Source organism: Oenanthe melanoleuca, chromosome 2, assembly GCF_029582105.1.
Source record: "Oenanthe melanoleuca isolate GR-GAL-2019-014 chromosome 2, OMel1.0, whole genome shotgun sequence".
Classification (NCBI taxonomy): Eukaryota; Metazoa; Chordata; class Aves; order Passeriformes; family Muscicapidae; genus Oenanthe; species Oenanthe melanoleuca.
In genome coordinates, this window is record NC_079335.1 from 132,418,600 (window position 1) to 132,433,836 (window position 15,237).

General features: G+C 42.3%; 1 protein-coding gene across 1 annotated transcript in view; it reads left to right on the plus strand.

Moving 5' to 3' along the window:
* The window catches only part of GAD2 (glutamate decarboxylase 2), a 41,801-nt gene that overhangs the window by 6,768 nt on the left and 19,796 nt on the right, over window positions 1-15,237 (plus strand). Inside the window, exons 5-7 of the mRNA XM_056483288.1 lie at window positions 167-257; window positions 1,088-1,200; window positions 4,934-5,049. Coding sequence (XP_056339263.1) covers window positions 167-257; window positions 1,088-1,200; window positions 4,934-5,049 — 320 coding nt within the window. The remainder of the gene's footprint in view (window positions 1-166; window positions 258-1,087; window positions 1,201-4,933; window positions 5,050-15,237) is intronic.

Sequence of the window (15,237 nt, forward strand, 5' to 3'; positions counted from 1 at the left end):
AATTATCCTGCCTTTTTCAAAAAATGTATTTACTGCCGTTTGCTTTGTTTCATACCTTGAAAGCACTTCCTTCTCTATAGAAATGTGGAGGTAAATATACTGTTCACCACTGAATAGTTTCATTCAGAGTCATCAGCCTTTTGATAACATTTTCCATCTTATGCAGGGCACCCTAGATATTTTAATCAACTTTCAACTGGATTGGACATGGTTGGATTGGCGGCAGACTGGCTGACATCAGCAGCAAATACTAATATGTAAGTAGAAGATTTTTTATTTAATATATAGATATTTATTATAATTTCACAGTTAAACTCTAAAATGCTACTTGCTGTATCAGAGGGAAATAATAATTTTATGTTAAAATTGCTGGGGAAAAAATGACCTGCTTTTTAAAGGGTTACAACAGTTATTTATAGAAAGATTTTCAACATTGTTCTGTAGGCTGCCATTTATAAAATTTCATCTTTGTGATATGATGTTGGTTGTCCTACCTCTCAAAAGCACACAAAAAATATATACAGATCAGCATTTTGCATGCATAAATATGTAAAATGAAAGCGGTGCTGAGTGAGCAGTTGCATTCATGTAAAGGGGTTATGTAAAATCCGTACCCAGAGCAGGCAAAGCCATTGCTTTCTGTAAGAAGGAGATGCAGAATTTATAGTGGGGGGGAGGTTTCACTTTGGGATTAGAAAGCATTTTTATGTACTTGCTTAGCTTCACACACTGTCTGGCCATTATGAATAGGACTGCTGACATGTGCCTCTGGACATGCACACGGGTTTGTGCAAGGCCAAGGGGCTCTGCCCAGCATCTCTTGGATAAAGGACAAAGCCTTGAACCTGGAGGAGGTGGGCAAGATTTTATTCACTGAAGTGGGTGGAAATGGATTCTCAAATGCACCCTGCATTTCTCCTTCTAGACATTTGATGTCAAATCAGAAGGAAGACTGGAAATCTGTGCAACAGAACACTGCCCAGTATAAGATAGAGAATATTGTATCTAATAATGTAATGTAATATTGGAAAAAGATGTGTTAGTGTTGTAGATGAAAGCATTAAATATGGACATTACTACATTTCAGGTTCACCTATGAAATTGCTCCAGTGTTTGTACTTTTGGAATATGTCACACTAAGGAAAATGAGAGAGATGGTTGGCTGGCCAGGGGGCTGTGGCGATGGGATATTTTCACCTGGTACATGACATTTCAAGCTTTCTCTATATTTTCAGACTGTGGTATATGACATCCCCTGTAGCTAAAGAGTAAACATAATTAAATATGCATGTTTGAGAGGACACTTGCTAGTAAACACCAGTGGCCTCTTTGAGATAAAGTACTGCATGTTTATGAATTTCAGGGATGTGATTATGAGGGTCTGTTTGAGCAAATTGGCACTGCATGATGAGCAGCTGTAATGGCACATGGGAAACATAATGAGAAGAGACATTTGCCTTGCAGTTTTGCTTTGCCCCCACTTTTTATGGATTCCATGAAATAGAAACACTATTGTATTAATAACAGAGGGAAGAAACACAACAAAGCTCTCCATCACTGCAGGGGAAATTGGAGCAAACAGGGGAAGATGTAGTATGCCTTCCAGCAATTTTAGTAGAGTCAGTAAGACCCTGCCAGCATTTGCAGCATAATGTTAGCTTTCCATGTGAAGCTGATCTGTTTTTCTCAGTGGGGTACTTGGGTGGCTACTTAATCTGAGTGCTTAAAGGCTTAGAAACCTGGTTCCTTCACGGCAAGTCAATAAGACAAAAAAGTTAGTGTAGAGAAATAATTGACAAACATTGTAAGACTTCTTTCTTTTTTTAATCATTCCACCTAGTCTTTTGATTTATACTCTTTTTCACCTCTTCTCCGACTCTGTAATTTCATTGCTCAAAAATTTTGGCCTGTCTATCTTAAAAATTGCAAAAAATTTACATTGGGTAAAATATCTTGGCTTGTCAAAAGAGAACAGACTGTTAGCTGTTGCAGAAGGAGCCTTTCTGGAAGGGAAGTTAGTTGACCTATTGGAGAGAGATAGAGTGCACTCTTCAGCAGAGGAAAGGCCTCAGTGGTAAGAGCCCAGGACATTCAGCTCTCTGAGACCATGAAGGTCAGGCAAGGCTCATCTTCAGCTTCTCACATCTGGAGGACACGTGGGAAGTGGTGTGGGACTTTTATTCTGGCCCTCTCCACAGATATAGAGAAATAGATGAGAAGAATTGGCATTGCTTTTTCATGAGTTCTTACTTAAAAAGCCTGAGAGCAAAAACTCTGACAGCTTTTACTGTGGTGCTTTGAGATCCCCCTGAAAACCTTGGCCTCCATCACACCATTCATCTAAGCATGTATCACGAGCCCAGGACCAAAGTGAAAGCTTTTGGAAACTGAGCAGTGGTTGGTTACCAGCCCTGACCTGTCTCAGTACAGCTGCCCTTAGTTCCTCACCTTCCCACTGGGCTGGTCAGGGACCTGCAGGGTGTGAGAAAAGCTACAGCAATGCCTCCCAGCCAGCTCTGGAGGGCAGAGCCAGCGTGGCAGCAGGCTGGGGAAAGGCTCAGTGATGTGCCAGATCTGCCCTGATCTGGCAAACACAGGTAGAGATGGTGTGAGCCAGGAAAGGTGTGTGCCTCAGGAGGAGCTGCCTGGCATGGGGCCAGGTCTGACACACCTGCTGGTGGGTCACAGCTCACTTCATGGAGCTGAAACCTGTGTGGGGACAGGCTCTCTGGCAGGCATGTACCTGCACTGGCATCAGCAGGACTGCCCCCTCTCATTCTTTCTTGCTCTCCAATTTCTGGTTTGTGCAAAGTGCATCTTTCTAATTTTCTCTCTTAAGGCACCAATACTCAGTGTGCAGGTTCTGCTTTTTTAGGCAATAATCAAAATAATTTCTGTGCTGTCTTCTCACTTCATGGCTTTAGCTGAAGGCCTTACTGTTGTAAAGAAAAGGTTCTTTCTGCATTCTCTGGAATTAAATATACTGTATCAATACATGCGAAGCATAAAAGCCTGACTGTTTTTTCAAAATTCTGTAGGTGTATTTTGTTAGTTGCAATTAACTGTGGATGTGAACACAAGAATGAAATTAAAAGCAGAATGCAGGCTTATGAATAAATTTAAGGTTAAATGACTGAGTAATAAATACTAATAGGAAACCTTGGTACTGAAGAAACTTAGCATTTTCAGTCTTGATTCTTTTGACACTGAGCCAATGACTTTGGACAAGATAGGCCAAATTACTTCAGCTTAGTTCAGTCACCTAAATCATCAATAGCAGCTCTTGCATGACATCTGCATTTTTTAGGGACAGGTGCCTGAGCATTTCTTCTTTATCTCTCCATTTTTCGTTTTATCATTTCTGAAGAGAGGTGTTGAAATGCGTTCATATCTCTGAAGATAGTTGAAAGGGGAAGAAAAACCCCTAAGTGTACTGACCTGCATGCCAGCAATGCCATTCTTCTGTGGCATTTTCCCTTGGACTCACAGGAGGGCAGGTGGGATCAGGGAAAGCCCACAGCAGGGCAGCCTCACTGCAAGAGTAGAGCTGGGATACTGATTAGAAATGAAGGGCACAGCTTGTGTGGGCTGTGGAACAGTATCTCCAGTGAGGTTAAAACAAACCTTACAAAAGTCAAAACAATGTTAAATTTGCCAGCACAGATATCCACCAGTGCTTCCTTCATCTGCTCAGAGGGTGGATTGTATCTTATCTCACTTTGGCTGTCCAAGCACTGGGTGTCTATCCTGGCTAGTTACAGCAGCTCCCATGGATTTGAGGGAGAGTGGGGAATGCATCTGCACAGCAAATTCCACCTGCCACAAACAGCTGCCATAGGATGAGCTGAACCATCCTCTGGAGGTGCACATTTTGAGCTCTTCACTCCATTTTTAGATGGATGAATGTTGCAATAGTTGAACTCTACCTCACCAGCATTTCAACCGGTTCATTTAAAACCTTTGCTTTATATAAATATATGTGCATAAACATGGATATATAATCAATCTCTGTGTGTATATGTGTATATATATATATACACACACATATATATGCAGGATAAACCTGATGGAATTCATGTATACATGTCTGTCTGTGTGTGCATACAAATGTAAGAGTTCTCAGCTTCTGCCTCAGGTACTTCATCATATTCCCATAGTGCCCATGCAGCATTAATGCAAAGCCAAACATTGCCCACTGTAGACACAGAGACTGTTTGTAAAAAATTCCAAAAAGGAAAAACAGACCACTGCAGAGCTGTAGATCTGATACCCATCTTGAAGTGGGTTAAATACCCATCTTGAAATGGCTATTTTAAGTGAAAGTAAGCCATGATTATAAGGCAAGTGTTAGGGACATTTAACCTTCTCCCCTTGTTCCCATTATAGGGCAATTAAAATTAAAAATGTTTGTTAGAATGACCATTTTTCCTTTCTCTTCCCTCTTCCCATTCCAGTTATCCAGTAGATAGTGGCTGTTGGGTCTCAGTGGGTGGGTTTGCTCAAAGCTAAGGCATGAAACATCACCCTGATTTAGGAGGGGAGAGCACAGATTAGCTGGCACTTGGAAATCCCTTAGGAATTTGCCTTGTGGGGACATCTGCTTAGGAGATGGAATAGTGTGGGGATTATGTGTTGATGGTACATGGGAAGCTAAGACTGGGGACTGAAGGAGAGATGATAGTTAGAATGAGGGTGAAAGGAAGCACCAGTCATTTTTTGCAGTGGTACTTTTTGCATAAGTTGTTATTTGTGTGTAGTAGATCCTGTTATTACACAGCCCAGCTGTGAGGAGCATCAGGAAGAAGAATCTGTGTTTCTGCCACGAGGCAGAGACATTAGCATTGCAGTTAGAAAAGCTATAGCAAGATTTGTTTTTTCTGAAATGATATTACAATGAATAGAAAAAGTAACAGTGTATTACTGTGGACTCCAGGTGGTGCCATATCTAACATGTATGCTATGTTGATTGCACGTTTCAAGATGTTCCCAGAAGTTAAAGAAAAAGGAATGGCAGCTATTCCCAGACTGGTTGCCTTCACATCAGAACATGTATGTGTTTCTGTTTTTTCCTATCTGTTACATCTGCTTGTATGAATTTGTGATGAAGAAAATAGCTGAACAGAAATTTGTTGGCAACTGTCTTCATTTCTGTTATTCCTTCACTGGGAATAAAAACATGGGAAGAGGCTGGCTTTTTGATCTATAGAGGATGATCTCTGCACTTTTCTGTGGCTGAAATCCAGGCAGAGCAGTCTCTACAAACCACTGCCATTTCTTTGCTCTCACTTGTGTCCATATAAATGTTGATGTGAGTGGTAAGGACCACATCAAACAAGGAGAGCTCATCACTGGGCTGCAGCACTTTCTGCCAGGAAAGTCATCTGTTTGGGTCACTCTGGGGCAACAGAAAATCCTCTTGAGTCAAATTCTTTCTCTCTGAAACCACTCCTGCTGTTATTTAATGAGAAGGTGATAACACACATGAAGACAGTCAGATGGCAATGCTCTGTGCGTGTGTGTGTATAGCAGAGCAGCTGCAGTATTGCTGGGCTTTGCTGTGAGTTTCTGCCTGTGACAAAAGCTTCAGCACCCGGGGGTCACCACAGGCACTGCTGGGACCTGGCAGTGCCAGAGGCAAGGTGGGCACAAGAGAAACAGGAGCAGTCCTCAAGAGAGAGTTCTTTGCTCTTTGTACAGCCATACAGAAGTCTCTGTTGGGGGGATTGGTTTTGGCTTTATGACCATTTAGAACCCCTTGCAGCTTAGAGTGGAGAATGTGGGTGCAGGAGGAAGGGAAATAGGAGGGGATATCCCCAGGAGGGGCTGTGATCTGCTTTTAGGCTTTATTGTCCACTTCTAAATTTCTCTCCAGCTGTGTGGACTCAGGCAGAAAGGACTCATTTGTGGGTGAGGCTCAGCAGGATACTGTCCATGTTAGGTAACAGTGTTCTCCTGGTGCCTGTTTTGACTTAGCACAGCTTCCATTCTATGCAGTGTAAAGAACAAAATACCCTAACAATTGATCACAAAAGTGAAGGAGGAAATCTCTCCAAGGATGTCTTTCAATAGGATGAAATGAGATGTGATACACAGCTGTGGGCTCCATATTGCAGAATTACTGTCCCCATAGCAGTTAAAGAGGACAGTCTACAGCTGAGTAGCAACTTTCCAAAGCTGGATGTACAGCTAGAGATACATTATTCCTATGGAAGTAACAAGTCTAAGTCGTGCAAATAAGGTTCTGCATGATTATTTAAAGTAACAAATCCTATTAATCATTAGAGAATTTAATTGTTTTACTAGCGATGGAGTGTTAAACAGTGACCCAAATTGTGCAATCAGTCTCAAAATAATGAAATGAGCTTTAGTAATTGTGTTTTCATGCCAGGGAAGAAGCAGCTCCCTTAGCAAATTAAACATTCAAAAGTCAAATATACTAGAGAATTCGTAGGACAGCATCTAAAATCCATTACATTTTAAAAGTATCTTGAAATTGCAGTTTTTTTTCCTTCCTCAATCAAGCTCTATAAATAGTATATTCTCATCTTCTAGAGAAGTTAAGAAGCTGCACTATGTGAAGACAGGACCCTTTAACCCTTAATTGCCAAAGGACATGGAATCTTGGTTTAACCCTCAAAACAGCAGAAGCTATTACAGAAATTACAGAGGCCTAGAAGTACAATCCTTTTTAAGATAGGAGGTGTCATGCAGGACCAGAACAGACACTTAAGATATGCAAATGTCACTTGTCTCATTTATCACATCATGCTGATAATTTACCTACTTTTAGGCTCCTTGGCCTGACTGAAGTTTCTCTCTGCCATGGTTGGAAGCTTTTGAAAGACAATGGCTATGGAGCAAGCAGACTGAACACCCTGAGTTGGTAGGGATCCATCAGGATCATCAAGTCCAGTTCCTGGCTCTGTGCAGGACACCCCAAGAATCTCACCATGTGCCTGAGAGCATTGTCCAAAAGCTTCTTGAGCTCTGTCAGGCTGGTGCTGGTGAGCACCTCACTGGAGAGCCTGTTCCAGTGCTCAGTCACTTTCTGAGTAAAGAATCTTTTCCAGATATCAAGCCTCCCTTGTCTCAGCTTCATGCCTTCCCTGCTGGCCAATCACTGGTCATGAGAGTGAAGAGATTGGTACCTGCCCCTCTGCCTCTCCTGATGAGGTTGTCGAAGAACACAGTGAGGTGTCCCCTCAGTCTCCCCCACTGGACAGACCAAGTGACCTCAGCCACTCCTCACACAGCTCCCCTCCAGACCCTTCACCATCCCCAGGGGCTCTCCTTGGACACCCTCTAAGAGCTTCATGTCTTCTTTACCCAAAACTGCACATAATATGCAAGGTGAGGCTGCCCCAGTGCAGAGCAGAGCAGGACAATCCCTCCCTTGCCCTGCTGGTGATGCTGTGCCTGATGCCCCCCAGGACAGGGTTGGCCCTCCTGGCTGCCAGGGCACTGCTGGCTCATGTTCAACATGCCATGGACCAGCACCCCCAGGTCCCTTACTGTGGCACTGCTCTGCAGCCTCTCATTGCCCAGTCTCTGCACACAGCCAGGGTTGCCCCTTCCCAGGTGCAGAATTTTGTCCTTGTTGAGTTTTCTATGGTTGGTGATTGCTCAGTCCTCTTAATTTATCGAGGTCTCTCTATGGGCTCTCTCTGCCCCTGAGAGAATCAGTAGCTCTCCCCAGTTTAGTGTCATCAGCAAACTTACCTAGTATCCCTTCCAGTCCTGTGTCCAAGTCATTAATGAAGGTGTTAAAGAGCACAGGGGTGAGGGTGGAGTCCTGTGGAAACCCAGCTGTGACAGGTCACCAGCCTGTTGTCACCCCCAGTCACTGTAACCCTTTGTGCCCAACCCATGATCCAGTTGCTCACCCATCCTGTAACAGGGTTATCCAGCTGTGAGCTGGTGCTGAAGGATGCTGTGAGAGACAGAATCAGAAGCTTTGCTGAAGTTCAAAATGGTTACATCTGCTGGCTTTCCTAGATCAGCTTGGTGGGTTAATCTGTTGTAGAAGGAAATCAGGTTTGACAAGCAGGACTTTCCTTTATGAAGTGATGCTGGCTCTGGCCAGTGACTGTGTTGTCCTCAGGTGTGTTTCAGTACTTCCCAGAATAATCTTTTCTGTGAATTCACCAACTACTGAAATAAACTAACAGGTCTGTAGTTTCCAGGATCCTCCTTCTTGCCCTGCTTGGAAATTGGGATGACATTCCTGATCTCCCAGTCAGCTGGCACCTCTTCAAATTCACAAGATGGCTCAAAAATCAGTGAGAGAGGCTTTGGATGACTTCAGCCAGCTCTTTGAGAATTCAGGCAGAGTAGATTTGTAGGGATCAGGCCCCTATAGATTTGTAGGGATCTAGCTGGAGCAGCAGATCCATAGTACCATTTCCCCATGCTCTGCATGCATGGTGTGATAGTAAACAAAGCTTAAAGTAACTGTATTTACTGTATTTTAGTAAAAGTGTTTGGAAACCCAGAGAGTTTGGTGTTGAAATTTTCAGTCAGATGCAAAGATTTCAGTATCAGCAATTCTCAGTGAAGAATTTCAGCATCCCGGACAAGACTCTGTTTTCATTACTATCAGTCTAGAACTTCCTGTACTATAAATTAATGAAGTTATGTCACAGTTGCCACACTACTACTGTAATCAGAATCTGGCTCAGTCTGATGCCATGATAGGTTCAGCTGCCAGTGGGGGAGAAGGGTAGGGAGGAGTAATTCACAGCTTTTAAGTAATTACCTCCCTAATTTAGGAATGCATCATATTCCAAAATTAGGAGCCTCACTCTCTGCACAACCAGTGAAGAGAAGCACCTCTGGAAAGAAACTCAGAGCATCCAAATTAGGAACCTTAATATTCCTTAATTTAAATGTTCTAAATCACCTTTGGGAGGGCTTCACCTACTTCTGTGCACTGACCATAAAGAGCCTCCTCATATAAGCAACCTACATTTGGTGCCTAAAATGGGTTATATGATTATTCCAACTGTGCACATTCCCAGACAGGAAATCTTCCCCAAGCCACAGCATAGCACATTCTGCTTCTGTTTGTTTCTGTTTCACCAGTGATGGTGAGGAGCCCTGCAACCATTTGGGTCAGTCTTCCTCAGGTTTAATTTCACTGAGACACACTTGCACTCAAATGTATTCAGTCCCCTGCATTCCTCAGGACATCATCAGTCTTTCATTTGCACTGATGCAAGATCAGTGATGTCCTTCAGGGCAGCTGTTCTGGACTGCACATGATGCAAGAGACCTTGACTCAGAGGGGAAAAAGTGATGGATGCCAGTTGTAAAAAGCTATTTCAGTCTATCATTTCAAACACAATGAAAAATCTAAAGTGAAGGCCTCCTCCTGTGTTCCAGCATATCAGCATTAGGCTGCTGAAACTGTTCAGAGGAATCCATCCCTTTTTCATCATGGAGAAAGCTGCTGAAAGGGATAGCTGCCTTCTCAGAATATTTTAATTGCTCCATTTGTGTACAAGGCAAGACCTGTTAAATTTTAACCCATTCTCTATTATGATTTTGACCTGCCCAATCAGCACTGCCTTACAATATCTAATAGTAGCTGGAAATATTATGGATCAGGGATTACACCTAGCAGGCAAAAGGACAGAGTCATGCTCTCTTAGGAGGAAAAGTGTGCAAAGGGAAAATTTAGCTGTAGAGAACTAGGTGGGTTCAAATCACAAAACAGCCATTGGCCCTTTTCATTGATAGTAGGAAAATAGCTTAAAGAATTTCTGTGGGCTTGATTAATTAGTGGCTGTATGGGATTAATCCACAGTTCAGAGGATAAAAAAAAAAGACTGGTCATAATTGGAAAGACAGATTTTTTTAATTTTCTTTGTTCAGCAAGACTGTTCTCATGTAGCTCACAACAGCTTTCTTACTTTCCCACTGATCTAGAAGCCCCCTAAGAAGGAACATCTTGTCAGGTGCTCAGTGAGGGAACAGCAGCCCTATTCCTTACCATAGGTTTAGAAAAAAAAATGCAGAGTTAAGAACTGGCAGGTGTTTGAGTCTGATCTTACAATAAGGGACCTCTTCACCCAGTTAGAGACCACAGAGGACACAGGGGAGGCTCTCCTTGCCTCTGGCATCTCTCCATCTGCACTGCTCTTGTGTTGAAGTAGCTGCTGATGAAGACTTCACTAGGAGGGCAGCTCTGGCAGGTACTCACTGAGGGGAGTTTGTTGGCTCTGCAGGTATCAGCACTGTAGACAGCTGGACACACTTGGAACCTCATCCTCTGGGTGAGCACTGGGAGAGGTGGCAGTCTGGGTGATAGGGGAGCACCCTCCCAGCAGCAGTGCACTCAGCATCCACACAGCAGCTAGAGCAGGTTCAGCAATAAATCACCTCTTCAGCTTTGTGCATGCTCCTTTCCCTCTGTGAATAAGCCCCATTAGTTAAGGGAATGTGTCAAACAATTCTAGTATCTGTGGGATAAGAGTGGCTTTGGGAAGTTTTATCTGAACAGTTTCAGGTTTCAGAAGCCTGCTGTGAAGCTTCTTGGTGCTGATAGAGAAGGACATTAAAAAGTGACTTCTGTGTCTGTAGCTTAGACCATTTCACACAGGCTGTGGAAGATTTTGGGTTGGTTTCTCTGCAGAATTCATGAAAATCTGATCTCTAGCTTACCCCTTCCATGATACATAGTGTTGCCCTCTGTTCCTATGACTCAGGAGACCCTTTGCAGAGCTGCCGCCTGCCAGAAGCAGTCCAAGGGGTGTTGTGTGAGGTGTTGCTTCAGAGAAGGATTTGAGGAGCCTGGAAGTCCTGTGTTCTATTTGGTAGCATAGATTACAGAGCTGAAAATTACACTCTGGGCATATAGAGTAATTAGAAATTAGATTTGTTTCCACCTAAGGAAACTTAAAATCAAACTGATGGGTTCACACATTTTTTTCTTTGCATTACTTACTGCATAATAACTAGAAAATTATTTTTATGGTATTTGAAGCCAGGGGGGAACAGTGAAAACTTGGTCTTATTTGAGGAACAACTTAATTCAGGTAGCACCATTAAAATCAAAGTAAAATCATTTTCTAGAAAAGTAATGCTCTAGTGTAGTCTGTCCTAAAGGAGAAAATCATCATTTGGGTCTAATCCTTCATCTGGTCAGTACCTTGTGGCTTTTACACTGCCACAGTATCCTCCTGATCTCCGTGCAACACTTCTTATCACATACAATGCTACAAAACTGTCTGCACTAGGAAAAAACCAAACGAGCCTTTCTGATTAGAAAAGCAGCATGAAGTTGTGTGTTTCAAAAATGCCAAAGATGTACATACTATAATGTTCAGAAACATTAATGTCCTCATTTCTCTCCTGATACTAACACGTAACTTTAAACACTGAGTAGCAGGTAAATGAAACCATAGCAAATATATCTCTTATTACAGTGTATTTAAAATTTTGATAGGACACAGTATTGCTCTTTTTGTAGGTAATTGAAGGAGAAGCTGTAGCTTGAAATTAGATGATAGAGATAGGATTCATGTTGCTTAACGTTAATCACCTAAAGTGTAAACATTTAATCTGAGTTAGTCTATACACTTTTTATGGCCAATAAAAAAGAGCAAGATCTACAGAAGACAACTCATCTTAAGTCTAAAACAGATGCCAAAGCCTTAGAGATCAGTGCCTTCTGGAGGTACCTTTTGTCCACACTTTTGTGGGAGCCCAAACAGCAAGCCTGGACTAGCCACACATTTTTAGATTATTAAGAGAGAAATAGCCCAACCTACACATCCAGGAATCACACAATGCTTAAAGCCCAGGAGAGGTGAAGAGGAAAGTGCGTTCACCTTCTTTGCTAGTGAATAGATGATGGGGTGAGGCTGGGGGTCTGGATCTCCTGGGCACCAGGCTGCCAGTGACTGACCTGGAGGGAGTTTCAGCTGCAGGATGTCTTGAGCTTGCTCAGAATTTGGGACCTGCTTACTGAGAAGCCACCTCCACAAAGCTCATTCTACTCTGGATTTATGTAAGCAAGAAAAAACAGCAATCTGAAAAAACAGCCATGCCCTGTGGGGCTCATGGCATTAGGATGGTTCTTCATGACAGCTTCAACCATGCCAGTGATGAGCTGTAGAAATAGAAGTATCTGTATATTGAAGCACTTTAGATAACAATGCTGTACTTTTCAGCATCATAGCATTTTTATTTATTCTAATTCTTCAGTTTTTCAGAGGGCCTATTCGTTATTGCATGTGTAATATGCAATATTTACACTGTCTCTGCCTTACAAAGCTAACCATGTAAAAATGGCTATCTGGGGAACAAGCCTATACCTAACAGTATTTGAAATTTTAGATAAAGGGAAAAGTCCCCTGGATCAGAATCACCAATTTGTTTTTTCTGACCATCAATAGTCTCTGAGTCACTAATATCCATTCTGTCTCCTTCACCATTGAATTTTATCTCATTTTTTCCATACAAAAATTAGGTTCCTTTCTATTGGGGATGTATTTTCAGTCTTCCATGCACCCTTTGCAGTGCAGGAAGAGAGGGAAGGGGAAGCCAGGAAGCTGAAGTGACAGCCCATTCCCACCTGTGTGTGCTCCTCTGTCTGCAAGCCCAGGACAGTGGTGAAACTCCAGACCTCTCAGCATCTCCAAGCCTGGCTTTTCCTTCAGGACTGGCATCAGACTCCTGTCCTCCCTTTGTTCCCTGGCTCTCCCACCATAAGGTTTCAGATCTGTGTGACTCTTACACAGCTGTGTTGTGAAAGGTGCTCAGACTCCCTTCCTGAACCTTCCTCCAGTCTGCAGCCCTGGTATTTGCAAAGGGGTCACATTTAATGTCCTTCCTTGTTAGCCCAGTTAAATCATCTGTGAATAGTTCTGTCTGATCAGATCTATTTCTGCAAGGCTTTTAATCTCTTTGACCTTTATAGTTTTCTGTGTTTACCATTATATTACACAGACAGCACCATCACAGGATTATTAAACCAAAGTTTATTATCATTGTGAAAGTTTTCTTTGGTCCTACAATTATATTTTTTCTATTTTACTTTCATTCTTGGTCTTTCAGAGCCTCACAAGCTTGGAGTAATTTCTGTGGTGTTGCCCTAAAACATGAAAACATAACAGCAGTTATGCATCTGTGACTGTATACCCAGATTGAGCCATTTCATATTCAGAGTTTGTTTAGAAATTGTAATAGCATTTGCCCTTCTGTGTGCACACTTCTGTATTTCTTCCCAATTTATCTGTAAACCAGTTTTGGTTCCTGACCACTGAATTCCCTTCAGTCTGTAAAAAGCCTTCAGGCAACAGAGCTATCAGTACTACATTCATTTTTTTCCCCCAGTGCTCTTTTAGCAGTGCCATGAGACTTCTTAGCAAGGCAGCTGAACTTGGCCATATTCCAGTAGATGCCTTTGAGCACATGGGCTTAATTTCCTTCCTTGTAGTAGACCATTTAAATCTGTCTCTTCTTTTTTAAGGCACTTTGAATAGTTCTGTTTTCTAGTAGAAAAACAAATTGCAACAGTAAATCTTTTTTTAACTAGTGTGAGTAAGGAGCAAAATTAATGAATGTAATGTCATCAACTCAAATCCCAGTGAAATACATCTGTGACTCTTCACTCCTAAATCTTACCTGCATTTATATATTTATACCGCCCAGTATGTGCACATCAATTTGTGTAATACGTTAATAAAAAACAGATTAAATTTTTTAAAGTATATGAATTAAATTCTATCTTTGTATACCATATCAGTGAACTGTCATTGTGCTGGCAATATTTTTGCTCTGTTTTCAATTTTTGCTAAGCTCCAAGATACTTTCCTAAATTTGGGAATGTTTTATAAGCCTCCTCCTGCCAATAGCCATTTCATGGCCTCTTCTGCTCCCCACTCTCACAAAGTTGTACTGCTGCCCCATGGGGCTCAGGGAGGCTCACAGGGCTGGGATCAGACTTTTTACCTTTGATGTTTAGAGGTTTGTGGATTGGTCCCAGTCCAAGCCTTCATCTACAGTGCATTTGTGCTGGGGAAAAGTCCACTGAATTTAGTGAAGCTGATGAAACTCATGGAAATGCGTTTGTTCAAAAATTCAGTTTTGTTAAGTAAACAACATGCCATGAAAAGTGTCAGTGTGATGGCTGTATAATACTTCCTAGCACCTTGTGACTCCCAGCTAGGAAAGCAACAAACTCCCTCTCTGATGAGCATACCAGTGACCAGTGGCTTTCTCAGCTGGTGGATGTCTGGGTGTTAAACATGTGCAGTGTCTGGAGTGCTGATGGCTGCAGATGCTGTGCACTTCCCATTCTCACAGAGGATATCACAGGACTTTGTTCAGAGAGAAGGAGTAGAAACCTCTTCACCTGAGGCCACTCTGCACCCCCTCCAAGCCACCCTCATGCTGGGTGAATCTTTTCCTGGAGGTGCCTGTTTCCCCCAGGATGCAGAGGAAGGCTACTTGCTGATGTCAGGCTACCTGCAAGGAACCAGCAGGTTCTGCTAGGACAGCAGAACACTTCACCACAGGCACAAATCCCCTGTGGCTCATCTAAGTGATGAGTATGCCTTTCATTTATCATTCAGTTTATGTGAGTCAGTCCAATGTGTGTATGTTTACCTTCCAGAGTGTGCTTAGTTCAGGGACTGGGGTGGTTGCTGTACTAGGATTTCAAAAACTGATTTTACATCTAGGTAACGTGTTCAGTGGCTGCTCAATACCCATTGTTTGTGCACTGCAGCCATATCCCATGGGGAAAAGTGTATTTAAAAAATACATGAAATATTAAAAATATTTACCTGAGGAAGTATTTTCAAATTGTCCACATATCAACAGTGAAACACATGATTTCTTCAAAATCTCTGGATATTGAAAAAGTCAGCAGGCATCATGAAAACGTTAAGAATTTCAGCCAAAATTGTGAGAATACATATTAAAAAAGGAATTTGTGCTGTAAACTCTTAGCCATAGCAATCTTAACCATGGTACTCAAGACTCAATGAAAACTACTCCCTGAGCAATTTTTAAAACACAGAGGATTTTTACTTCTTAAGTTGGATGTACATGTTGCAGTTCTTCTACTCTTCTTCCTCTTTTATTAAGTTGGTTTAGAATTTCTGTAATTTCAAAAGTGTTCATTATGTTTAGAGCCCTGCAGTGCCTCTGTGCCCTTGTGGCCTTTAAGTGAAGTCCACACGTTAAACGTTGTGCCAGTCTCTTTCCCTGCAGCTCTCTGCTGCTTGC